The sequence below is a fragment of the Clarias gariepinus genome, chromosome 24 (assembly GCF_024256425.1).
Source record: "Clarias gariepinus isolate MV-2021 ecotype Netherlands chromosome 24, CGAR_prim_01v2, whole genome shotgun sequence".
Taxonomy (NCBI): Eukaryota; Metazoa; Chordata; class Actinopteri; order Siluriformes; family Clariidae; genus Clarias; species Clarias gariepinus.
Genome location: NC_071123.1, coordinates 24,242,297 through 24,269,784, shown reverse-complemented (window position 1 = coordinate 24,269,784; position 27,488 = coordinate 24,242,297). Strand labels below are relative to the sequence as shown.

The 27,488-nt window shown below is 36.3% G+C and overlaps 2 protein-coding genes across 2 annotated transcripts; both read left to right on the top strand.

Annotated features, from left to right (window-relative positions):
• Positions 1-411: 411 nt before the first annotated feature.
• On the top strand, positions 412-9,877 carry LOC128512273 (globoside alpha-1,3-N-acetylgalactosaminyltransferase 1-like). The gene is made up of 8 exons (XM_053485472.1): positions 412-503; positions 3,736-3,771; positions 3,943-3,969; positions 5,172-5,216; positions 6,033-6,077; positions 7,080-7,112; positions 7,265-7,399; positions 7,644-9,877. Exons 1-8 carry the CDS (start codon positions 445-447, stop codon positions 8,302-8,304), a joined length of 1,041 nt encoding a protein of 346 aa, XP_053341447.1. The 5' UTR covers positions 412-444; the 3' UTR covers positions 8,305-9,877.
• Positions 9,878-20,768: 10,891 nt separating this feature from the next.
• Positions 20,769-27,046, top strand: LOC128512274 (globoside alpha-1,3-N-acetylgalactosaminyltransferase 1-like). The gene is made up of 4 exons (XM_053485473.1): positions 20,769-20,859; positions 22,526-22,561; positions 25,804-25,938; positions 26,213-27,046. Exons 1-4 carry the CDS (start codon positions 20,801-20,803, stop codon positions 26,901-26,903), a joined length of 921 nt encoding a protein of 306 aa, XP_053341448.1. The 5' UTR covers positions 20,769-20,800; the 3' UTR covers positions 26,904-27,046.
• The last annotated feature ends 442 nt before the right edge of the window (positions 27,047-27,488 follow it).

Sequence of the window (27,488 nt, the reverse complement as noted above, 5' to 3'; positions counted from 1 at the left end):
TTCGGTTGCAAAGATATTCTATTTCCTTACTGTTTGTGTACCATACATTTGGACCGGCACTGAGCCTCCATGATAAGCTCTAGAATTAACCTTCAACTATTGCTAACAACTAGTAACACCTGTTAAAAACTACTGCAACTACAGCTGCTGTTATAGATGAACGACCAACACCTTCTGACCAATCAGAATCTAGAATTTTAAAAAGTACTGTGGTAGTGAAATGTAAAAAGATAGTCATTAAGTGTGTTAGTGCATTAGGACCATAGCTTTAACCCATCCAAGTTCTTCTTTAAAGGTAAATCCTGTCAACCTGTATTATTCAGTTGGCTACACCCTGTTGCTCTTTCTTTGTTTCTTTCTTTCTTACACACACACACACACACACACACATGCAACACAAGTTTATACCTGTCTTAGTAAGTGGCTGAAAGGAGAAACCTCACAATGCGGTTTGGACAGAATTTGTTTTTGTTTTTACTTATTATATTTGTTTCACTCCTTGGGTATGTAGTTATTGCTATTTTTGTTTATTATGATGATATTTTTTTACACTGATTGCTTGAATTTTAACATATTAAATTAAATGTAATACTTAATAATATTCTGCATTGGCTTAAAGAGTGTGCCTTGTAAAAGAAAATGTAATGAAGTGTTTTTGTCAGAGTTTTTGTGTTTGTTTGTTTGTTTTGTGAAATGTGATTTTTGTTTGAAGTTTTTTTATTTTGAAGCCGCTGATTTTTGCAACAAAAAAACTTAATAAAAAAAATAAATAAAACAGATAATAAGATAGTTGTTATAGCCCATCATCTGATACAATAAATAGTTATAAAAAAAAAGTTATATTTTGAGAGCTGGTGTTGTGCTCCTGCTTCCCTTTTGGCTGCAAAAGGTCTGAGGTTAGGCGAGAGGATTTTACTGTTTTTTTTTTTTTTTTTTATCTTTAAAAATGAACCTCAATCAATCATTTTTCGAGGTTCGTTATTAAAGACACACTCATTGAAGTCAGTTAAGTCTACATAAACTGGAAAAGATGAGGTATGTGAGGAATGTTGCTGCTTTGTTCATGAGATACTTGAACATGTGTGAAGTCAGGCTGCACATAGGAGAAACAAATCTCACAAAAATCTCTGTATATCATTTAAATTTGTCCTAGTGATCTATGGAAAACAAAAAACAAACAAAGACAAAAAAGTCAGCAGTTATTTACTGTTCTCAGGTCTGTATAGATTACACCTCATTTAAGTTCTTTCAAATATACGACCAGGTTCATTTTCTAGTGTAAGTGTATGTGTATGTGGAAGTGTGAACAATAGGAAGTAGAAAAATGACATTTGCACATTATCTACCTGGACATTGATTTACAAAATGTCATTTTTTCATTGTACCTCACTTACCCTTTTGAAACGTTTGGTGATGATAAATAACTATATAAAACAAGGTAACAAAGACAATGCTTTCATTTAAGGAATGATCTTTTATTCTGGTTGTTTTATCCACAGTGTTCTTTTGTTTGAATAAGACTAGTCTCCTGCTTTAAAGAGGCCACATTTTGTTCTTAATGACTTAAGTTTTGTAGGTGTGTAATGGTGGATGCTATAAATGTGCAGATTAACAGAGCTATATTAAACTTGGCCAACTAAACAAAGATATAGAACAAGATACTGTACGTTCACCGGGAAGGCTAGGGTTTGGCAAACAACAATCAATATAAGCCAGAGTAGACAAAGAGCAGGAAGAGGATTTAAACTAGATAAAAAATAGAAAATAGAAGATTTGTTGATGCCTGGGAGTAATCACACAAGTATGTGGTTGGAAATAAGTGTGGTAGACCTGCAAGCATGCTAAAAGCTAAGAGCGAAGGAGAATGATGTGACAGGCTGTAAAACTGGTTTTCAGAAAATTTGATTTATCCCCTGACCAATCAGGTTGCAAATTGTTAGAAAAAACAAGCGAGAAAAACAGGCATGAAAATTTATTGTTTGAGTTGGAATCAAGAGAAAAAAAATATGATTTCATATTTCATCATATGATTATATTTAACTTCCATACATTTGTAAAAAAAAAAAGTCTCTTGTTTAAATGTACATAAAATTTTTAAAGTAAGATTTCCTTGATAAATGTAACAATTTGCATGAGTAGTTTTTAAGTAAATGTTATGCTCCATTATTAAATACAGCTCACCTGTCATTATCAGGTAAAATCTACATACCAGTTGAATTAACACTCATAAAGTTATCAAGTAAAAGTTACAGTACATAATTATATTTAATGCAAAAGTTAGATTTATTTGAAATAATCAAGTAATCAATTTAAAAATAAAAAAAAATTAAAAAAATTAAAAAAAAAAATTTTTTAAATGTATTGTTGTATCAGCAGGAATATTAAGTAAATATTACTATCTTTTTGTTTTGTAAGATTTTCCCTTACTTGGTTTTATCATTTTATATATAGGCTATATATATATATTATCATTTTATATCCAGCTCTCTGGACTATTGCACTGCCCCTTCAACAGCACGAACAACGAGGATTTTAAAAATGTGCAAACTGGCATCACTCTGTCTGTCCTCCTGCATTATTTTGAGAAACAAAAAATGTACAATTGCTTTAATCACCTGTGCTGACTTCATTATCACAGAGAAAAGAACACATACTGTACTTGATTTAAAAAAAATATCATTAATTCATATACTTCAATTTGTTAAGCTTAGGTTAAATTACTCAAGAAATAATCTTGCATCGGTGAAACATTTGTAGAACATGGCATGAGATGGCTACAGTACACTCCATAGACTGATTACTGCAAATAAATGCCGCTTTAATGTCAAAGCCATAATATTGCCTCTGCACCTTTACATTTATTAACCACCTTCGATTCATAGCCACTTCTCACTTTACTTTACTTAATTTTGCCGTAAATGCATACTCTTCTTTAGAAAAAAATTTAGCATTCTGATAAATTCGTTCATGGCAACAGATACATTGTTACATACAGTGTTAGCTTAGCATAGTATCAGAACAACTATTTAGATTTATAATTTCACTCCATACTGCCGAAATATTGCCCACTCTAAATGTATGTCAAATGTAAGAACTTTTATAACCCGCGTCTGCGTCTGCATCGTGGTTTATCATAGGACGATGCAGAACAAATATTTAACAGAATCTTAAACGTCTTATGTCTATTAATCCTGCATTACAAACACAAAGAATTAAAATAGAAATATCCAAAATGGCATTGAAAATCTAGATTTATATTTATAGAATCTAATAATTCTATAATTCGAACACAACAAACTCCAGCCTCGGCCACGTCAAGCAGTTCTTCCGTGATGATCCCCAACAGCGTGGGAACAGCGTCTCCAAACATGCATGCGCGGTTTCAAATAGACTTCAACATTTAAACTAAACATTTAAACTTTAGTTGAATGTACTAAATATTACTAGGTTTACAGTATGTGCGGTGACTATAAAACATTTAAATATGACAAGTAAATACATAATAATATTTAACTCTTTCCACTCAGTTCATTTGTTACATGAATTAAATGTGTATTTATTTTAACTTTTACTTAGGAAATTCCAGTTCTGCCTGAAATTTACTTTTACAATGTTAAAATTATTATGGTTAATTTAATATATTTTAACACACCGAAAATTTTTTTTTTTTTCAGTGTATAAATGTATTAAAACCTGCATTTTGATATTTGATATTTGATTTGTTTTCTTTATCAGGATATTTCACTTCAGCCTCAAATCTACCTGGTTGAGGTATGCAATTTCACACTTCCCACCTGTGTGTGTGTGTGTGTGTGTGTGTACTTTATCGGTACCATTAACACATTTTATTTCTTTCACTCTGGAAACATGGCAGCAAAAATGAAAAGGATTATCTTTTCTACTTTATCCACTAACCGAAGTCTGATGGTTTTGTGCTTTCAGGGGTGCGTCGGTGTGCAAAAAAACTGTGTGAGTACACAAGGACATAAACATGTTCATACCTTTATAGTTATAAGACACTCTATTGTATTTTCATTCCTGTTGTGTTTGAGGTGGGTGGATGTTGGAGTTGTATTTTGTGACATTTAACCAGATTGGCCAGTAACAAAACTCACTAATTAGTCACATGAAAAATATTTAGAATATTTTGTCCTTAGACAACATTGCCTCAAGGTGTTGGCTAAGGTATTTTAAACTACATCATTTGTTTAAAAGCACTCTTAGTCCCCAGTCGCTAATGGATTAAATAAACTTGGAATGCCTTCCATCAGTCAGAAACTTTTTTTAGTATTACTTTTTCATAAGTATTGTGCTTTATCTAGGACATAAAGGAAATAAAATATGTAACAGGCAATTTGTTCTCGATGAAGGATGAACAACGGAATAAAGGCCTGAATATAATAAAATCTTTATGAGGGGTTATATAAGTGGAGCGAATGATTGGCTTCGCTAAAAAAAAAAAAAAAAATCAGTACGTTTCTTACCCTTCTGTTATCTGGTGCACAAGGACGGATAACTCTTGATCATGTCATGAGTTGTGCTGAGCCTTGGCATCTGGGTGATGAGAGCAGGTGGGGATAGAGAGCAAATAAAAAAAAAAAAGTTTTGTGCTTGATGGGTCTTGGATGTTAACTTGACAACAGCCAATAATTCAGTCATGGAACGTTTAGTTCAGTATAGAGCAAAGTGTTGATTTGATTCCAGGTTTGCGAGGGACCTGGAGCCTATCCCAGGCAGGGTACTCCCTGGACAGGGTCCCAATCCATTACACACTATGGTCAATTTGGGAATAGCAATTAGCCTAATCTGCAAGTCTTTGGATTGTGGGAGGAAACTGGAGTACCCAGAGAGAACCTACCAAGCACAGGGAGAACATGTAAACTCCCGCACCCTGGAGGTGCAAGGCGACACTGCTAACCACTACACCATTAACTGATTAAAATAACAATAAATTATATAAAAGCACCGGAAAATTGGCCACATCTTTTGCACGATATGCAATAATATTATTCTAAATTAAAGTCAGGTGTATAAATCAATTACCATAAATTGCATTTTTTTGTGGGTTTAACAATGATTGTTGGAGTTAACACAATGTGATAATCTAGATAATATTGAAAAAAAAAAAAAATATATATGCAGTAAGTCTGAGTCTGTTGATTATCTTTTAGGGGCGACAAAAAGCATGTTAATATGGACCTAATCTTCCCTCCTGGGTAAGAACATGTGTGATTTTATAGGTGATAATGTTTGCTTTCCCTGGAATAACTTGACGCTTGACGCCTAACTAACTATGTACAGTGTGTATGTGTGTATACATATATATATATATATATATATATATACACACACACTATTTTGCCAAAAGTATTTGCTCGCCTGCCTGCACATCTGTATAAACTTATCTATAGGATTTATTATGATGTTGGCCCCGCCCCTTTTGCAGCTATAACAGTATCAACTTTTCTGGGAAGGCTTTCCACAAGGTTTAGAAGTGTGTTTATTGGAATTCTACTCAAAGTGCATTTGTGAGGTCAGACACTGATGTAGGACCTAAGAAGGCCTGGATCGCAGTTTCTGCTCTAATTCATTCCAAAGGTTTTTTTATTGGCTTGAGGTCAGAGCAGGCGCACCAGTGCTTGTGTGGACTTGACTGGCCATGACGGGCGGACAAGCAAATACTTCTGGCATTATAGTAAAGATACAGTATATAGAGATTATTATATATATATATATATATATATATATATATATATATATATATATAATATTGCAATATCACGTTTAAAGTGCTGTAGACATTAAATTTTATTGATTGAGAAGAGTAAATTAATTTAATTAAATTCAGTATAGAATACACTACTACTACTTCTAGTACTATTACAGTATATGATGTTGTTATAATAGTCTTTTATGGGTTTAACAAAGATTGTTGGAGTTTACAGTAAATGATAATCTAGATGACAATGAAAATATTTAAATATACATACAATGTACATGGAGTAAGTCTGTGTCTGTTGATCATCTTTTAGAGACGATAAAAAGGATGTTGTTATGGACTTGATCTTTCCACCTGGGTGAGAACACATGCATACACACATGATGTTATAGAGGATAATGTCTCTGGAATAACCTGACTAACCTGACTGATCTCTCTCTTCCTCTGATGTAACTTCTCGTTTGACTCGGGACTATGAGCTAAATGCTGACGATAATATCATTTAAACACAATAAAGATGCACTTTCTAAGAGCTGTCATATGGTTAATTTTTATTAAATTTTATTTTGTATCCTTTTAATACCTCTTTAACCTTTAGTCCTGTTCAGTTCACTTTGCTCTTACATAAAGACTTACTGTCTTACATTCTATAGCTATGAATAAGGGAGCACTACAATTTACTCCAGAAAACCTAGTGGAGAGAATGCCGAAATGCACGAAAGCTGTAACAGCAAATCGGTGTTATTCCACCAAATACTGATTTCTGAATGTTTTTTAATCAAAACATTAGATGTAAAATTTTTTTCCCCATTTTGTTTCATTTGAGTTATGAAAGCTCTGCAAATACTGCATGATTTAGGGTTATTTTCATGTGTTGTGATGTCATTTCCTTTAAAAATACACTCTAAATGAAAATAATTATATTTTGAATTTAGGAAGAAAAAAAAAAAAATATATATATATATATATATATATATATATATATATATATATATATATATATGATAATAATATATGACAATATTTCTTCTAAATTCAAAATATAATTATTTTCATTTAGAGTGTATTTTTAATACACTCTAAATAAAAAGTTTTTTTTCTTAAATACTTTTCAGTATTTATTTGCTAAAAGTTAAAATTAATTGATTGCGAATTAAACTAATTAATTGAATTAATAACATGAAATGAGTAGTTATTTAATTTAATATAAGTTTAGTAAGAAATAAACTCCTACTAGTACTATTATGTATAATAATAATTATAATAATAATAATAATAATAATGATAATAATATTAAAAATAATATTAATAACAATGATAATAATATTAATAATAATTATTATTATTACCTTATTACCAGGATTGACAGCTCTCAGCCCAGTGTAAATAGCAGGTGAGTGAAAGTAAACAAATAAGAACAAAACAGATAGACCATAGTTTTCCTAAAATTTGTCACCTGACTGTATCTACCAATTCTCTAAACTAAGTGAAAGCCAACTATGTCTTTGTATGTATGTTTGCGTGTATGTGTGTGTCTGTTGTCAGACGGCCAGATGTTGCCATGACAACCCAATGGTTGGCACCCATCGTGTGGGAGGATACATTTGATTTGACGGTGTTTGACAACATCTACAAACCAAAGAACATCACCGTAGCCACCACTTTCTTCGCTCTGGGACAGTAGGTTTTGTTCTAAATTGGATTGTATTCTGATGAACTGTAATAAAACTTTTGTCCCATTTTTTATTAATATGCAGTAGCATTTACACATGATGAAGAAACAAAGTTCATTATGTTTTTATACATGAATGTTGTTTTAGTGTGTAGAATTCTAAACATACATACTGACTCAGCCTAGCAGCACTATTAAATACCACGGTAATGAACCTGTTTTATGATTAAGAAGCTGAATATTTTCCTGCAGGTATGTGCGGTTTCTGAAGGACCTGCTGGAGTCAGCGGAGCAGCACTTCTTTGTGGGCTACCGAGTTCATTATTATGTGTTTACAGATCTTCCAAATGAAGTTCCAATGGTAACCCTTGGGGAGGAGCATCAGTTGACTGTGATAAAAACAGCAATCTCAAATCAGTGGCAGAAACTCTCACTCCACAGAATGGAGATGATTGAAAAGCTAATTGAAGAGGAACTCATTAACAAGGCTGACTACATATTTAGCCTCTCAGTTGACACCAAATTCTATGGTCACTGGGGGGCGGAGTCTGTGGGGGACCTCGTTGGTGTGATGCATGCCTGGTTTCTCGGAAAACCTCGGGAACAGTTTACATATGAACGGCATCCTGAATCTAAGGGCTACATACCTTTAGAAGAAGGAGACTACTACTATGGAGCGGACGCATTTGGAGGGCGCCCCAAGAACGTGCTCAAGCTGGTGAGGACGTGTCGCATAAAGATGGAAGAGGACTACACCAATCAGATTGAAGCGGTATGGCAGGAAGAGTCTCACCTTAACAAATACTTCCTGTTCAACAAGCCCACCAAGGTGCTCTCACCTGAATACCATTGGGATGACAAAAAAGAGAAACCAAGCTACATCAAAGTGGTGCGTTTTTCACGCATTGGCTAGGACTATGTGAAGATCTGACTGAACCCTTTATGCACATTGTACCCAAGCTTGTTTTTGAGGTGTTTCATACACATCTTCACACATTTTTACTGTAGTGTCTTTATCAAAACGATAAAATAACTAAGGTCACCAAATGTATTATAAACATCTTATGGGTTTTTAGACCCATATTTAAATGTTCATATGGATATACATGGAAGTTTCAAAATCAGATTTACTAATAATATAATATTTTTAAATTAAGCTTTTTTTGGTTTAAACTAATTTAATTGAGTGATTTCATTCTAATAGTAATGTTCAGTATAATGTGAAATATTGTAGGATAAAGGTAGGTTGTACAGTGTTTGTAGTACAAAAATGTGTGTGTGCATAAAGGTTCCATGTTCTCCCCGTGCTTGGTGGGTTTCCTCTGGGTACTCCGGTTTCCTCCCACGGTCCAAAAACATGCAGATTAGGCTAATCAGCATTCCTCAATTGCCTGTAGTTTTAAATGTGTGTGTGTGTGTGTGTGTGTGTGTGTGTGTTTGTGGCTGCATACATGAAAAAGACAATATAAACAGTGAGAGTAAGTGTTTAGTTGACATAACATGTACCCAGTTCAAAAAGTTGACTCAATTTGTAATACAAATATTTAAGTCGGCTTAAGTAGTCTTGTTTGTGGGCCCAATAAATTACATTTCTCTAGGGTTCACTTAGCTCAACTTTTCACCTATTCAAAAAAGAAAATTGTCTCTTATTGTGGTCCATTGATGTAGTTGGTTCAAGTGATGGTTTTTCTATAAAGTTGGACAAACAATAAAACAAATATTATTAAAAAGCCTTTATCCTTTTAACACAAGTCAAAATTAGAACAGTGATTTGTACAAAACAAGAGAATATAGGTTCTATTTTTTTTAAGGTCAATAAAATGTTTGTTTTTTTTCCCAATGTTTCGTAACTTGAATCTGAAGGAAAGCGTGTCTCTCCAATGCCAATAGAAATTATTTGGATGGCTTCAAAAGTGTCCATCCAGTCCTTTAGGAATTCAATGTACAGCGCACAGGCCTAAACAAACAACACTCCTAAAATTGCTGCATAGTCGGTCACACAGGCTCTCAAGGACTAAAGTCCCCTTTAACACCACAGCAACTTCAACAGCTTGTTCATGCTCCTTCAGTAGCTCTAAAAGGACAACCATCACCACTCTGACCCAATATACCACAGCAAAGCTCTTGTTAAAGAAAACAAGAAAAGTTTTCTAAAGACAAAGATAACTAGATCTTCTATAAAATTCATTTATGATAAAAATTTAAGATATTAAAAAGTCTATATATCATTAGTGTGTAAAAGACTGTAGAAGTTTTTGAGATTCTAATGATGGGGTAAAGCTAAGTATTGTTTCATTTATATAGGTTTGATATACTTTTATTAGTTTGAAGTCCCACTACTCCTTCACTGTTAAATTTTTCTGCACAGTGCGGAAATTGAAGCCTAACATTTGCTAAGCCCCCTTCAGTGACATCAGGGTGCTTTGATATAACAAGTATAACAATAAACGGAAACACACAAGCCTCAAGTATGTAATGTGCCTTTGTCTTTCTCTCTGTGCCTCTACTTTACTTAAAACTATTGCACTACACTGAAAGTATGCTGAGGCTTTCAAATCAAGTTTGGGGTATTAGGATATATACAGTAACTATGCGTATTTGGTCACATATATGTATATACATGTGAGCATGAATATGCACAAATTCATGCACGTGCATAATATTACAAAAAAATATCATTAATATCTATTTCTGCATGCGCTATAAGTTCCCTAATATATTACTTGTGGTTTCTGGCTTTTCATTTTATTATGTATTTATTATTGAATTATATTATATTGCATACTTTTGAATCTTGTATCATGCATACATATGATACAAGACTTATAGGGCTTATTAGCCCTACTGATTTAATATTCCCCATATTTATACATTCAGCTCTTGGGAAAAAGTGGAACTTTGTCTATTGTCTGTATTTAAATTCCTCTTTTTGCTTTCGATCTTCCATGCCTATAAAGTTTGGGATTAGAAATATATAAAAATTATTAATTATAATTGAAAACCATAAAAATTTTATGTCTTCAAAATTTTACAAAGTTTTTAAGTGGTCAATGTTCTCAACAAATACCACTGTAAGATAATTCATTGGTCATTTATCTAGTTGGAGTTTTCCAGTGAGTAGTAAATCTTACCAATTAGTCCTAAAACGTTTCTGCGGTTCAACATATTAGAAAGCTTTTAAAAAATATATGCAATACGAGATAACATACATGCAAAATAAAATAAAAAGTCAAGGTACTTGAAGTTCGCTATGAACTTTCCACAGTTGTTGATGATTTGGCCATCTGCTGGTGTTGGCCTATGAGTATTGTGAACCGGCAACAAGGTCATGGGCAGCCAAAACTGATTGATGCACTTTTGAAACATAGCCTAGCCCGTGTAGTCTGACCAATATAAGAACTAACTGCAGTAACTTAACTAAAAAGGTTATTGCTGGTTCCGATCAATTAATTCTTTATAGGACAAAACATGACCAGCATATAATATTGTGTATTGTTTTGCTTGTTCACCTAAAGCATTCATATTTTGATTCTGATCAATTTTAAAAGCTGAATCAACTCAGTAAAACAAAATATTTTTTCCAGGTCTACGTAATTATTTATTTATTTTTTCCCCACTAGATCTGAAAAAGTCCTTGTCCAGAAAGTATTCACATTTTCGAATTGCTAAACAACTGATTAAAATATATGAAAAATATCTTTATTGGGTGCTAAGTAAAATAAGTACATATTAATGAATTACTGGCTATTAAAATTTTATTTGTGTCCTGAGTTTCTGTCAAAACCATCAGACATTTAAAAAAAATAATAATAATAATAATAATAAATAAAGTCAGAAAATCTTGTACTCAACCAAAACTCCAAGGACCCCTTCATGCCTTATATATTGTGGCGTGGGCGGGGCGGCGGCTGACGACCAGCATGCCTTGCGGGGATGTCGGTGTGTTCACCATGATGGGGAAAGGTGTTTGGGTTAACTGACACCAATACATTGGTGTCAGAAGTGGGATGGAGAATAACAGGTTCGAGCGCACAACGGAGGACCTTCTGAAAATTCAAGCGGGCCGCCGAGTAGCGGAGAGACTACTCGCGCAGAAGAAGCGCTTTCCTGACGGAGCTAGCGCGAGCACACCACGTCAGCCAACGCGGAGCGGGAAGAAGAAAATCCTGGCGCTGGATCTCGGGGCGGAGGCTGGCGCTGCGCAAGCGCCGGAGCAAGCTACAGCTCCGTGCGCCGTTAGCCGGCAAAGCGACCTGCCGCTGCGCGGTGAGGCCGAGCGCGCTGAGCCCATATTGGCGGTACATCGCGGCGGAAGAGCCGAGCGACCGCCCGCAGCTCAGTGGCGCTCCGTTCGTGAACCTAGCCGGGGACAGGGCTACCCGTCGCGGCTAGGCAACGAGCAACTTTCCGACGTTTCGCGGCGAGGCCGAGGCACGGGACAGCGTACACGTGGGAAGCCGCGCTGGGCTTTACATTGACTGTGTGCTGGATGGCGTCTTACTGCGGGCGCTCGTGGACACCGGCTCCACTGTTTCGCTGCTGCGCTCTGGAGTACTGGGGCAAAGAACTGGGGCAAAGCAAGCGTGTTCGCCGACGGCCTGATCCTGCCTTCAGCATCCGCACCGTTGCTGGGGGCTGCGTCAAGGTACGGGCGTGTCGCACAGCGCGAGTCCAGGTGGGTGGCCGAACTTATTCCCACGGTTTCGTTGTGGGGAATGTCGAGGAGGACTGCATTTTGGGGTTGGACATTCTGGAGAGATGGGGTGCGGTGCTGAATTTGGCTAGCAGAACTCTGCGTGGTAACTTCGGGGTAGCCAGGTTGCTCGGACCCAAACCACAGCCGGGCAGGTTAGCAGCACACACCCGGGGGGCGGAACTTCCGGTAGCAGACCGAGCGGGAAATCTGCGCGCTAACACCGGCGAGGTAAACACAGGATGCAGGACGTTCCCCCCGTGCAGTCCTCCAGGTCCTCCGGTGGTGATCAGCCGTCCGAGCCAGCGTGCAGCCGTCTTTCTGCGTCACCCAGAGCGTCACCCGCAGTCGCTCCGCCGGTCTCGCCGGTCTCACAGCTGAACTGTGAACCGCTCATCGCCAGGCAGAAGGGCCCCACCCAGCGCTCGCGGGCACCGCTGCGAGACTTTCGGGTGGGGGCACCTATGGGGCGAATGGGCGTAGACACTCACAGCCAGGGGCGAGATTTTGCTGCTGGCGAGCAGGTGTGGGTGTGTTCTTCCTGGAGGAGGGGGCTCTCGGCCGGGCGTGTGTCTCACTGGGTGGGCCCCTGTACGGTAATAGCTCGGCTCTCCGATGTCATCTACCGGGTGCGGTTGGCGGGTCGTGTACGAGTTTTGCTCCACCGGGACCGTCTTGCGTCTTACCAGCTGCACGCCGATGAAACATCGAACTTTGTGGAGGCCGGACCGCCTCAGGACTATGTTCGCGTTTATCCCTCACCTGCCAAAGGACGCGGCGTTCCCACCGCCAGCGCCGACCGCCTCCACGCCTCCGAAACAAAGTTCGTCGTGGTGACCGTGGACAGTCACAGCTCGGGTGGGGGCAGTGTGGCGTGGGTGGGGCGGCGGCTGACGACCAGCATGCCTTGCGGGGATGTCGGTGTGTTCACCATGGTGGGGAAAGGTGTTTGGGTTAGTGACTTCGGCCCTGTTGTGTGTGTGTTGAGGGTGTGACGTGTGAAATGTGCTCTGGTTCAGGCTGAAGCTGAATTGGATGTAGGTTCCTGAGTGAATGTGCTGCTCATGCCACACATGCTGTGTGCTAAATAAAGTACTCCCAGCCATTGCATTGGGCAGCAAATAAGCTCACTTGTCTCTCCACCATCCTTTCCGGCGTAAAAACGCTACAATATTTTTCTTAATTTCTTCTTTTACATGTGTCTTAAATTATATTAAGTTTAGTAAAATTAATTGATTTCAGGCACATTAAATATGCATCTAGCAAATAATGGAAAAACAAACTGGCTCCCACATACTGTACATTTCAGAAGTTAGCTAGCATAACATGGAATTTCGTCAACACTGTCAGGAAATTTATCTGATTATGGTGACATATTGGGTGACAGTGTTGATAAATACACCCAAAATGTGTTTTATTACATTTTTTTAAATATGTTTTACATTGTTCAATAACACATTAGTTTTATTAATTCCCTGTTTATATTGATTTATTGTTTTGGTTTAAAGCATGATTTAATATATTTTTTTCCCAATCTGCTAATGTTTACTACTGATGTTTATGGGAAATCATGAAAACAATTACAGTAAAGTATAATGTTTGATGAATAGGTACTGTAATAAAGGACATTTGAGGCAAAATATATAACAAGGAATAATCCAATTTATTTCAGGTGAGTATTGCAAGAGAGCAGTTGATAGTGAAAAAAATGAAAGAAAAGGGAAGAGAGAAGATTTATAGAGAACCTGAACAGAGAGATTTATTCTTGAGAAAAGAGAGGGAAAGATGGAATAACAGGGTAAAAGAAGGCAAATGTATTAAATGTATTGAACCGCTATAAGATTTTTATTTTCATTCCTGTTTAATTTACCATTCATAGGTGTAGACTGCGTTATAATGTTGAAGCAATCATTTACGTGGTGGTTTTCAATAAGTATGTATGAATTCAGTGGTCTTATTTTGATTGTGCAGAAAACTCTTAAATCACAACACACTCATCACAATTGTCTATTACACTTTATTCTGTGTATAGGGTAATGATTGATGGAGATGAATTTAAAAATAGTTTGATACTAAAACATGTTTACATTTTAAAAAGTTTTTAAGATGTTAAAGTTGATTCCAAAGTGGTAAATGCTGCATAAATGTATGCAATAAAATTGAATTGAATTTTTAGAACCTTTGATATCTTTTAAAGATCTCTTCTTTTACTAGAGGTTGCAATTGGCTCCACCCGTATACATGAGGTTTACCCATGGCTCCGCCCATATACAGATGGTACTTAATTTGAATAATGGTTTTACCGCTGAGTCTCCTGGCGACAGCATTTGGGTTTCTGCGTCTGCTGGCGTTTACCGCTGAGTGGCGCTATATAACTATAGACTTACGCCTTAGACGGCCTTGGTTCATTTTCTCAAGGATTAATGAGCTGCAGCTCCTTTAGAGCTGCACGTCGTAGTGGATAAAATCGAGTGAAACATTGTAATTAATGCAATGTTTGTAATTTTTAATTAAATTATTTATTAATTAAATTTGATTAAATCTTAATTGAATTTAAGCAAAGTAAACATTAACACAGTGAGCGTGTAGGGTTATGTGTCAAATTATACTTTGTGTTTTTTATTTTTTGTATTAATACAAATTAATTTATTTATTGATTAAGCAGATTTATTACCCTTAACAGGCTGGGTCTTCTGCTTCCTACTCTCTTCCTACAATTAACACTAGTAGTCACAGAAATACCAGTGTGTTAAACTGTTCTGTAAATAAACCTGCACCCGTTTCACTAATAAAAACATTTTAACAAATTACAATTTTACATCCCAGTAGCACCCCTGTTGCACTGTACCACTGCCAACAAAACCTTATGAAATACAAGAGAAACATTAAACAAATTTACAATCACAGTACTAAAATTTAAGTACAAATTAAGAATTTAAATTAAATATAGGCGTTTATTATTTGCATTAAATTTAAACAAAGTAAATGTTAAAACAGTAAGCCTTTAGATTTTATCATGTGTATCACTAACGATACACATGTGACTCACTTGTCAGATGTGCAAAAACTATATAATTAAACTATGTAAGCTACATAGCCTTTATAAGACTTTACTTTTATTGAAGTGCACTTAAAATGATGACAAAACATTATGATTTTGTAAAATAATGAAAGCAAACTATGGAAGTATAATAGTGCCAAAATTCCTCAAAGCAAAATAGCAGTTTAAATTACATAAACTGAAAAAAAAAAAACGTGTTGCAATAAAAATGTTTGAATTTTTCTGCATTGCAATTTAATCTGAATTGAAAAAAATTATAATGTTTGAAATTTTTGCCACTGCAATTTATTGTGGTTGTATAGTTCAAGTGAAAATGTAATTCAAGCATTTAAAATTCAATGCAAAAATATTCAAGTTACTAAATTGCAGTTCAAAAATATTTTCAAGTGTTAAAAATACAATCTTCATTATTTTTCAATTTTACAAATTCAGGTCGACAAAATTCAGGTCTTCACATCCGGGATATCACAGAAAGAGCAGTGGAGAGCCGATTGCTGCTGTCCGTGCCGCAGTGTACTTTAAAGTGTACTTTAAAGTGTGCTTTCTGCTCCCTGTGCAGTCTACTTCTCAGAAACTACATACCGATCTGAACGCAGCCATCTTAACTAACAGGCCGGGTTGCCAGTTGCACAATAAAGGGTTTAATGTGTTAAAATGATCCCCCTTCCGTAAACGCTATATTCAAAGCACAGCCAGCGCTCTTTCATTCACACGCGCGCGAGCGATGGGTTTCCCACACCTGCGCTTGGTAATGTACAGTCACATTTAGTAACCAGAGGGGATTCATTTCCTCAGCAGCAGCAACAACATACAGTGTATATATATATATATATATATATATATATATATATATATATATATATATATATATATATATATATATATATATATATAGTTTATTCACATATATTTATATTTGTATGTATGCACTGTACATATTTGTACTGTACACTGGCAATGACAATAAAGTTAATCTAATCTAACTTAATATTTTTAACATGACAATTGAAATGTAATTGAAACACTGAGCACTCCTTATGCAATGAAATGTATTCATATTTATTTGCTTCAACACTGATTATTGAACACTGAAATCTCAAAATAAATGTTGCATATTTAGTGGGTACATGCTGTTTACACTTTGTTACATTTATATAGCTTATAAATGAAGGTAAACATAAAAACTTTGTAATTAAGAAAAACGTAAAGTGTGGATAGTACGGTATAATGTCAGTCTGATTAAAATATATTATAAATAAGTTATATAAATTATTGGTTGCAACGCAATTACAACATTTCAGTTTCAGTTTAATATTTAGTATGAAGTCATAAGTCTTCATGTAGTTGTTTGAACAGTTAGTAGTATATATGTATGTGTGACTGTTTCATATATTTCAGTGACTGTCATGGTCCTGTCACATCAACACCGTGGTGAAAAAGGCCCGGCAGCGTCTCTACCACCTCAGATGCCTGAGAGACTTCCGACTGCCCTCCAAGGTGCTCAGGAACTTTTACTCCTGCACCATAGAGAGCATCCTGACTGAAAACATCTCAACCTGGTTTGGGAACAGCACCATGCAGGACAGACGAGCTCTACAGAGGGTGGTGCGATCAGCTGAGCGCATCATCCACACCGAGCTCCCTGACCTGCACTCAATCTACAGCAGGCCGTGCTGGACCAAGGCCAGGAAGATTGTGAAGGACCTCAGCCATCCCAACAATGGACTGTTCTCTCTGTTGAGGTCAGGAAAGCGATTCCGCTCCCTGAAGGCCAACACAGAGAGACTGAGGAGGAGCTTCTTTTTGCCATTTGTGGATAATGGCTCACTGTGGTTCGCTGGAGTCCCAAAGCTTTAGAAATGGCTTTATAACCTTTACCAGACTGATAGATCTCAATTACTTTTGTTCTCATTTGTTCCTGAATTTCTTTGGATCTTGGCGTGATGTCTAGCTTTTAAGGTCCTTTTGGTCTACTTCTCTGTCTCAGGTAGCTCCTATTATGTGATTTCTTGATTGAAACAGGTGTGGCAGTGATCAGGCCTGGGGGTGACTACAGAAATTGAACTCAGGTGTGATAAACCACAGTTAAGTTATTTTTTAACAAGGGGGGCAATCACTTTTTCAAACAGGGCCATGTAGGTTTGGATTTTTTTTTTCTCCCTAAATAATAAAAACCATCTTTTAAAAACTGCATTTTGCGTTTAATTATGTTATCTTTGACTAATAGTTAAATGTGTTTGATGATCAGAAACATTTTGTGTGACAAACATGCAAAAGAATAAGAAATCAGGAAGGGGCAAATAGTTTTTCACACCACTGTATCTATCTGTCTCTGTCTCTCTTTTCAATTTTTGTCTTGAATTGTCCCTATCAGTTTATTTGCACAGATTTCAGTCAGACTTCTGCAGTTACTCTGGTGTCACGCGCTGAACCCATGCTGTTTGACTGCTTCCTGAATTTGTTTCTGCTGCTATACTGAATTTTCCCACAGACTGTACATTACCGAGCTCAGGGGCGGGAAACCCATCGCTCTCGCGTGTGAATGAAGGAGCGTTTTTTTCAGTTTATATAATTATGTAATTGAACCTGCTATTTTGCTTTAAGGAATTTTGGCACTATTATACTTCCATAGCAAACAGGGTGCGCTTTTCTTTATTGGTTTCTGTAAACTTGAGCGCATCAGAAAATGAACCGAAACTCCGTGAATACTCGCCTCACAGAAGTAAAAAAAAACTATACTTATAAAAAACGAAATGTCTGCTTTTATATCAACTATCGGAAAACAAATGTCAAATTATGTAATTTGGATGAAACGTGAATTATTGGCGCATCCACTGCTGCGGAGTTGACAAGCTGACACGATCACATTCATCACTACAGCCGAAACCAAAAAAGAAAATGATTAAAATGGCCAGAGTCAGTTTCCTTGTTGTTTTTCTCCAAAGCATTTATAATCAGTAGTCTACTTCCGCCGCTGCGCTCTGGGAAACTTTATGCCTGCGGTTGAGCACTGATTAGACTACGTAGGAAATTAAAGAGGAGGATCACGGCTCAACATCCCGAGCCCAAACCTCATTTAAATTATCTTAACAGATAGTTTAAGAAAACAACAATAGCCAACATTTCGGAAGCCATTTTTATTTAGACTATAAATATTAATCCTGCATTTTTTTTTTTTTAGGTGTACTAACTGCCACTGATCTTATATGGCTATATGGGTTAATAGGTGAAACTGTCACTTTACCACAAATAAATGGTCTTTTTGTGTGTTATAATATAGATGTAATATAACAGATATCCAAACCAAACAAACAATGCACACTGAACTAAACTGAACCAGCAGATTAATAAACCGCGACGCATGTTTCTTAGCCCCACCCCCATGAAAACAGAGTATTCAGAGAAAGGTGGCCCGTGAGAGATTGTGCACAGGCCACTGAGCTTCTGCAGATTGCAAAACGAAGCTGGTGCGTTCCCTATCCGATAATTTTTTTTCGTAAACACTGCGTCGTCTCAAGAAATATCTGCGTACACACGAAACCACTGAAAACGGTGTAGTATATATGCCAGACCAGTATGGGGCGCTGTAATTCTGCCATAGAGATACACTATACACGGAGAAGAAGACTTTGAGCATGCGCATAACCTTGCGCGCTGTATATGAACCAAGATGGTGTTGTCCATTATCGCTTGTTGCTCATAACAGTTGCATAGAAGCAATAGATTTTGCTGTAATAAAGCTAGCAGGCTTTGTAGCAACACGAACACAATCACGTAGTCCGCCATTATTGTTGTTGCTGTTACGTGTGACGCAGCCGACACGTGATGTGATGACATCATCGTTTCACAAAATATATGCATTGGCCGTACACACGAAACCGCAAGGGTGGCGTTTTCAGATTTATCCACTTTGGGACCTGGTTTAAAAAAATAGCGGTTTCAGTCTCCTAAAACGCCGGATCCGTGTAGACAAAACGCCAATACGATAAAAAATGTATACGTATATAGCGAAACGCGTCTCCGTGTGGACAGGCCCGAAGAGATGGAAAGTTTCCTCATTATAACATGCATTGTATTGTTTTTAATAACTCTATATACAACCCATAATTTTTCATAAAACATAAAATTTAAATATTTGATGAACTTATACCACAGAAAATGATTGTGTATAAAGTGACTTTAAAAAAAAAATGCATGTTATGATAAGGAAAATCTCAATTTCATCCGTTTCAGGAATGAAAAGTCGTAACACTGTCATTTTGGAATCTAGAATCCAGAAGATAAAATTTACACAAATTTAAAAAGAGGCCTGAAGCACTGTAGGTATCCAAAAGGTTTCAGATCCAAGAGGGTCTTAAAGTGAGGAGGGGTGCATTTTAGTTTCTCTGAATGCACAGTATAGGTGAGAAGAACTGATTCACATCTGGGGAGGCACACACAGTAACACTAAAACAACAGCAAACTAGAATGAATAAGAATAAGAAACCCTGATTATTCTGCATAAATATTATTTAGTACAACAAAATCCCTGAACAAAACTCATAGGAAACATTTGTAAGACAACTTATTTTTTTAATTATTTTAATGTTCTATTCTGAAAGTCTATTTTCCAGTTATTTCTATATTTAGCATCTGATGTCTTTAATGTAACTTTTTTAAAATAATAACAATAAACAGAGATTGGCTAAATACTGTGACAGTTCATTCTTTGTACAAATAACCAATGTTTTTTTCTTACAGTAAATGTCAATAGCTCTGGTTTAGATTTTCATGTTTGTTGTATAAAGTACTTGGTTGTGGAAATTATCATCACTGTAGTCTTTCTTCTATACAACATACTGTTATTACTTTTTTATGACTTAAGCTCTAATCACATTTCAAAACTGCAGTAACTGAAAATGTCACTTTGTGCCACCTACTGTAGGTTTATTTTGGCCACGGTGGTAGTAAGCATTCTAATTGACTCCCTACTGTACACACTCATTCTTACATTACAGAAAACTTGGAAATGCCAAGTAGCCTAAGCAGGTCTTTGGACTGTAGGAGGAAACCGGAGTACCCAGAGGAAACCCACCAAGCATGGAGAGAACAGGCAAACTCCATGCACTCAGAGACGGGCATCGAACCCAGACCCTGGAGGTGCAAGGTGACAGTGACCACTACACCAACATGCCGACTAGGTTTATATGTTTATATTAATATAATGTTCACTGTCGTGTTTACACAGAACAAAAACCGAACGTCCCAAAGTGTTTCCGCTTATTTCTTGCCCTCACCAAGTTACACCTGTGGCACAGTTCCTCACTTACACACATACTGTAAACTAATAATTACTTGAGATTACAAAATATATTTACCATATATTAATTTAAATAATAGGAATTAAAATCCTTAAATAAAATGCTCTATAAAATAAATGTCTACATAAAAGACATCTGTTCTTACAATATGTAAAAGATAGGAGTCATTAAGTGTGTTAGTGCATTAGAACCACAGTTTTACCCTAACAGAGATGTGATTTCCATCAAGTTTTTCTTTAAGGGGAAAATCTACTAGGCCACACCCCCCTCTCATGCTCTCTCTCTCTCTTTCTCTCTCTCTCTCTCTCACACACACACACGCACCAAGTTTGTGGATGAAAGAAGAAACATCAAAATGCGATTTGGACAGAATTTCTTTTTGTTTTTCCTAATTCTTTTTGTTTCACTCCTTGGGTATGTCATTATTGCTATTTATGTTTTGATTTTTAAAACAGTTAGAAAATTAGACAACTGTATTAGCACATATGGCTGGTACAATAAATTGTTATAGTGTTTTATATTTAGAGAGCAGAGGTCATCTTTCTTTTTTAGGTTCATTAATAATGACACATACTGTACAGTTAGAAGTGACTGGAATGTGAGTGCTTTAGACAACCAGAGTGAATACAAAATATTGTTTTAAAATTAAGGGGGAAAAATCTGTCCAAACCTGCCTGGTCCTACAGGAAAAATTAGTGCCTTTAAAATCTAATAACTGGTGCCATCCTTGGTGGCAAAAACTGCAATCAAACTTTTGCGATGCCGGGCAACAAGTCTTTCATGTTAGCATTTTTGTCCACAGTCTTTGCCATTCTTGTCCCAGTCAAGTAAAACCCGCAGTTGTTATTCTGTGTACTTTTATATACTCCTGGACGAGTCATCGTTGTGTTCTTGGAGTTATCTTGGTAGGTCGGCCAAACATGGGAAAGTTCACCACTGTTCCAAGTTTTCTCCATTTGTGAATAATGGCACTTACTGTGGTTCGCTGGAGCCCAAAAACCTTAGAAATGGCTTTGCAACCCTTTCCTAATTGATAAATGTCATTACTTATTTATTTTTTTTTTAATTATGTTGGATGTTGAGATATTCTAGCATGCTTCACGTTGTCAGACAGATTATATTTAAGTAATTTCTTGATTCAGTAGGCCTGGCAGTAATCAGGCCTGGGTGTGGCAAGTAAAATTTAACTTCTATTTCTAAAAATCACAGTTCTTTCATGATTTTTCCACAGATCCACAGATAGACCAGATAGGTTTGGACAGCTTTTTACCCTTAATAAATAAAACAAATCATATAAAACTGAATTTTGTATTTGTTCAGGTTACCTTTGTTTATTGTAAAATTTGTCTGATGATCCCAATCATTTATGTGTGACAAATTAGCAAAAAAATAAAATAAAATCCAAAGGGGGGCAAATACTTTTTCATAGCACAAAATAATACCAGTCAAGCTTGTTCTAGATAGTAATGAGATCCAAAGAGAACAAAAATGCAATGTCCCAGTTTGTTTTGAAGAGACACAAAAGCATCCGCGTAATCTCAGAAGATACTTGGCATCAGTAGAAACCTTAACAAAGGTGTCTCAGACTCAGTATAGTCTTATTCAAATACATTTAAATATAAGACCAAGTTCACTAATAGTGTACTAGTGTGGGACTGTGAACAACAGAAAGTCAGAGAATGATGTTTGCGCATCAGCTACTCGGACATTGATTAAAACAAAGAAAACAAAAAAATCTTTTTAAACACGGTATTCTACCTAAATGTGCTACCTACTGTGAGTAGGCTTTAACTCCGAGACATATATTTTCACATACATTATATGTTTTGCCCTAAAACTTGTATCCTACTTAAGAGTCCAAATTTTGTATTAATATTGTCAGTTCTGTAACGGTGTCATGAAGTGCAGATTACCAGGACGTTATTAAACTATGCAAACAACACAAATGAATACAGTATATCAAGATCATCATTAGGCCAGGAGTCCCTGCTCATATTGATTTGACATATTAAAAAAAAAAAGAAATTATTGGATACCCATATTTTGATGTGTTATGACTAACAGATGGTTTCTTTATCAGGTTAATTTATATCAGCTATATATCGACCTGGTTCAGGTAAGAAATGAACACGCACACCCACCTACTCATCTGGGTGTAAGTGTGTTTGTGTGTACTTCAATGTTTTTGCATTAAGACCTTGAAAGAATTGTCCAAGCCAATTGCTGAAAGTGTATGGATAAAGTTTCTATTCACTGTGTGATAAATCGAGATCATCATTAGTTTGTGATATTTTGTGTTTTCAGTGGTGCGTTGGTGTGTAGAGCGACTGTGTGAGTACACAAAGACCTTTTATTTTCATCTCTGTTTTGTTTGAGGTCTGGATGGTGGTGCTGTTGTTGTTGTTGTTGTCTGTTGTTTTGTGACCATTTAACCAGGTTGTGGAAAACAAAACTCAGTAACAAGTCGCATCAACAAGTTGTAGTGATTTAAACTACAACATTTGTCTCTGGTCATTAATACAGTTAATAAAGTAACTTGGGATGCCACCAGTCTCAGAGATATTTCTTTTTTATATCCCATATACTGTACCTGAAAGTTTAAAAATACATGGAAGACACTGATTTGTAAAAATTAAAAATAAAAAAAAATCTGTTTATATCCACCCTGTCTGGCTGCTCCCTGTTTTTCATTTCACGCACAAAATAGAATTGGCTCTACTAATTTGCAAAATGTTTGCATGGTAGGTTTTACATAAAAAGATGGGCTACTGAACTTTTATCTCCTTCGTCTTAGTGAACACAAGCTATGGTTAAAGAATCCCATTCCATACCAAGTCTTTATAGTGTCATGTGAGAGTGAGGATCTGCGCAATGCGAGCATTTAGAAGGAGATTAAAACAACAGCAACAAAAAGAAAAGAGTAAATGGCATATTTTTTGTCTTTAGTGCTTGATGGGTCTGCGTTTATGCATGCCTTATTAATAAACATATGCATTAACTGACTGAAAGAATAACAAACAATACATAATTAAATGGCACAATATAAAGTAATAGAATGCAAAATTGTAGTCCGTGCTGAACCAGGTGTGTATAAATTCCAATTATATATACACATGTGCATCTAAATAAATAATATTAAAAAGTTGATTTATTTCAGTGATTCAACTAAAAAAGTGACACCAAGATTTTACAAATTCATTACATACAGACTGACATATTGCAATTGTTTATTTATTTTAATTTAGATGGTTATGGCTGAAGGCTAAAATGTGTATCTTAGAAAATTAGGATATTACTTAAAACCAGTTACAAAATAGAATTTGTAGTATCACTGGAGCACCACCCCATGGTGCACAACCCCATTTTGCTCTTTCTGTCCATGTGTGATTAGACCAGCATTTTCCTGGACTTTGGCTTATGAACATCCTCCAAAAAGTCCAGATCACACTACATTGGTGCCAACATTGAAATTGAACACGTACATGAACAATTTGTTCCAATACATTAGTATTAAAAAATATGGACTTTATTAGCAATTTTAAATGCCCAATAACTTTTCACCCACTCTGTGTATATATAACTTAGTTTGCAACTTGGTTAGCAAGTGAGCAAAATTTAAAAATAAATCTCTCTCTCTCTCTCTCTCTCTCTCTCTCTCTCTCTCGCAGGGATTGTGGGAAATTATAAATTGCAAATCAATTATGTTTAAAGGTAAAGTGGCATCCGGGATTTAAAAGCATAGATACAACATTGTAAAATGTCTCAGTGTGTGAGATTCATTTCATTAGGCACAGTTAGGGTTTTTGGCCACATGATGAGGGGAAAGGGGATAGAGAACTAGTCAAGTGGATTAGCTTTAGATTTACTTTGTCAGACTTTGTTTGTAAATAGGAGACAGTTTGTGTATATATATATATATATATATATATATATATATATATATATATATATATATATATATATATATATACTCACCTAAAGGATTATTAGGAACACCTGTTCAATTTCTCATTAATGCAATTTTCTAATCAACCAATCACATGGCAGTGGCTTTAATGCATTTAGGGGTGTGGTCCTGGTCAAGACAATCTCCTGAACTCCAAACTGAATGTCAGAATGGGAAAAAAAGGTGATTTAAGCACTTTTGATCGTGGCATGGTTGGTGGTGCCAGACGGCCGATCTGAGTATTTCACAATCTGTCCTTTACACGGTCAGTCGTCCTGGTCCCTTTGCAGAAAAACAGCTCCAAAGCATGATGTTTTCACTCCCATGCTTTACAGTAGGTATGGTGTTTTTTGGATGCAAAAGGGCACAAGGCACGGTACACCATGGATGGGGTGCCAATCCATCACAGGGCATACACACACATACACATTTTTACATGCTCATTACACACTACAGGCAGTTGGGAAATACCAATTAGCCTAACCTGCATGTCTTTGGACTGTGGGAGGAAACAGAGGAAACCAAACACCCCGAGGCCTAAATCAAATCCAGCCCCTTAAGATGCAATGTGACAGTGTTAACCATTAAGCCACCGTGTGTGTCTATGTACAGTATGTGTGTATTTGCATGCAGTAAATCTTTGCCATATAATCATCTTCCAGGGCAGAAACACAGTATGATATTGAGGACCTAATCTTCCCTGCTGGGTAAGAACACACACACCGTGGCTTTTCTGGAATAATCTGACTGATCTCTTTCCTCCTCTGCTCTAACTCCTCCTTTGACAAAGATGAGCCCATATGATTGAGCTTAATGCTGTAGATTAAGCTTGTATACAATAAAGATGTACTTGATCTTTCTATGATTAATCTTGGGTTCTTTCTGTATCTTTGTAAAAGGTTTAATCTCTTTCAGTTTTCACTCTTTTATACCTGTACACTGTAATGACTGGAAGAAGAGATTATTATATTTATAATAATAATAATAATAATAATAATAATAACAATAATAATAATAATTATTATTATTATTATTTTGGAGACAATTTCCTGTCTTTGCCATTGTCTTCATAGGCTTGCTAATTAGGAAATCTAAATTCATATTCCAATTTTTGTAAATTTGCCTACAGTATCTATTGCTATAAAAAAAAAATTATTAATTTTATTGACTGGAAACATGGCATCGATTATTAACTGAAAGGCATAAAATACTACTACTCCTACTAAATAGTAATAATAATAATAATAATAATAATAATAATAATATTTACTTTAATTTTAGGATTGCATACACCCAGCCCAATGTAAATAACAGGTGAGTAAAAGTAAACAAAACACGAATCTACTGTCTACCTACCAGCGTTTTGTAAGCCAAGTAACAGCTAAAGTAAGTTTCTGTGTTCATGTCATCAGTCGGCCAGACGTTGCCACAGCAACCCAGTGGTTAGCACCAATCGTATGGGAGGATACATTTGATTTGACGGTGACTGACAACATCTACAAATCAAAGAACATCACCATAGCAACCACTGTCTTTGCTCTGGGGAAGTATGTTTTGCATGATGAAACATTCTGGGTTAGACTGTATGCTGAAAAAAATTTAACCAAATTTTTCTCCTATTTTAATACACAGTCAGATGAATAGTAGCATTTACACATCATAGGGCAAAATAGGCCAAGAAACAAATTCATAGTTTTTTTAATCATCAATGTACTTTTGGTGTTTTAAATTCTAAATACAAATATTTAAAATAATCCGGATTATTAAATACCTTCACTAATGAACCTGTTCCTGATTAAGAAGCTGAAATTTTTCTTGCAGGTATGTATGTTTCCTAAAGGACCTGCTGAAGTCAGCGGAGCAGCACTACTTTGTGGGCTACAGAGTCCATTATTACCTGTTTACGGATCTTCCAGATGAGGTTCCCGTGGTAACCCTGGGGGAGGGGCGTCAGTTGAGTGTGATAAAAACAGCAAGCTCGAACCGCTGGCAGGAAATCTCACTCGGTAGAATGGAGATTATTGAGAAGCTAATTGAGGAGAAACTCACAGACAAAGCAGACTACATTTTTTGCCTTGATGTTGACTCCAAATTCTATGCTCACTGGGGGGCGGAGACACTGGGCGACCTTGTAGGTGTGCTGCATGCCTGGTTTTTCGGAAAATCTCGGGAAGAGTTCACGTACGAGAGGCGCCCTGAATCTCAGGCCTACATACCTTTAGAAGAAGGAGACTACTACTATGGTGGGGCTGTGATCGGAGGGCGCCTCAAAAATGTGCACAAGCTGGTAAAGACGTGTCGCATGAAGTTGGATGAGGATCGAGCCAATCAGATCGAAGCAGTATGGCAGGAAGAGTCTCACCTGAACAAGTACTTTCTGTACAACAAGCCCACCAAATTGCTCTCACCTGAATACCTGTGGGATGACAAAAAAGAGAAACTCAGCTACATAAAAGTGGTGCGTTTTTCACAAGTGGTCAAGGACTATGTAGCGATCCGACCCAACCCTTAATCCACATTGTGGCTCAGCTTATTTGCCCCCTTTTGAACTGTAATTGGTTTCTATGAAAAGATCAATGAATAAAGGTCTTTAATTTGTTTATCAATGTCCTCCAAATTTCAGCATTAGACCCCTCTACTACCTCAGGACCTTCTTCACCAAGCAGCATTTTACCTGCTGACAATGTTATAACATTTACAGTTAGATGAAGAGTAGCATTATGGAAATGTAATCATCCCTACAGGAGAACATACTGTAGTATGTATGTAGCAGTATGTAGCAAAGTTCTTAAAACAGTAAAAGGAAATGTTTGCTTCCAAAAAACCTTAGTCATTATTTTGACGAGATATAAATAGTGTTTCTCAGGTTCAGGGTCATGGTTTTATGTTTGGAAGTGGAATTTCCTTATATCAAAACAATAAAGAAAATTATGAAAGGAACTCTAACACTGTGTATTCAAACATTAGTGCAAGAACCATGGTGGAGTAGCTGCTTTTCTCTTATATCCACCTCGTTTGAACATGATTTAGGTCACATCAACAATGTACATTACTGTTTACAGGCCTGAAATAGTCAGCAAAACTTGTTGACATCCAC

Bases quoted from the DNA above. Each gene is read 5' to 3' on its own strand.
- LOC128512273 (XM_053485472.1), top strand. From the start codon at position 445: ATGCGGTTTGGACAGAATTTGTTTTTGTTTTTACTTATTATATTTGTT. The intron at 3,970-5,171 runs GTGAGTACACAA...ATTATCTTTTAG, and splicing joins TCGGTGTGCAAAAAAACTGT to GGGCGACAAAAAGCATGTTA. The intron at 7,400-7,643 runs GTAGGTTTTGTT...ATTTTCCTGCAG, and splicing joins ACTTTCTTCGCTCTGGGACA to GTATGTGCGGTTTCTGAAGG.
- LOC128512274 (XM_053485473.1), top strand. From the start codon at position 20,801: ATGCGATTTGGACAGAATTTCTTTTTGTTTTTCCTAATTCTTTTTGTT. The intron at 20,860-22,525 runs GTATGTCATTAT...TTTCTTTATCAG, and splicing joins CTTTTTGTTTCACTCCTTGG to GTTAATTTATATCAGCTATA. The intron at 25,939-26,212 runs GTATGTTTTGCA...TTTTTCTTGCAG, and splicing joins ACTGTCTTTGCTCTGGGGAA to GTATGTATGTTTCCTAAAGG.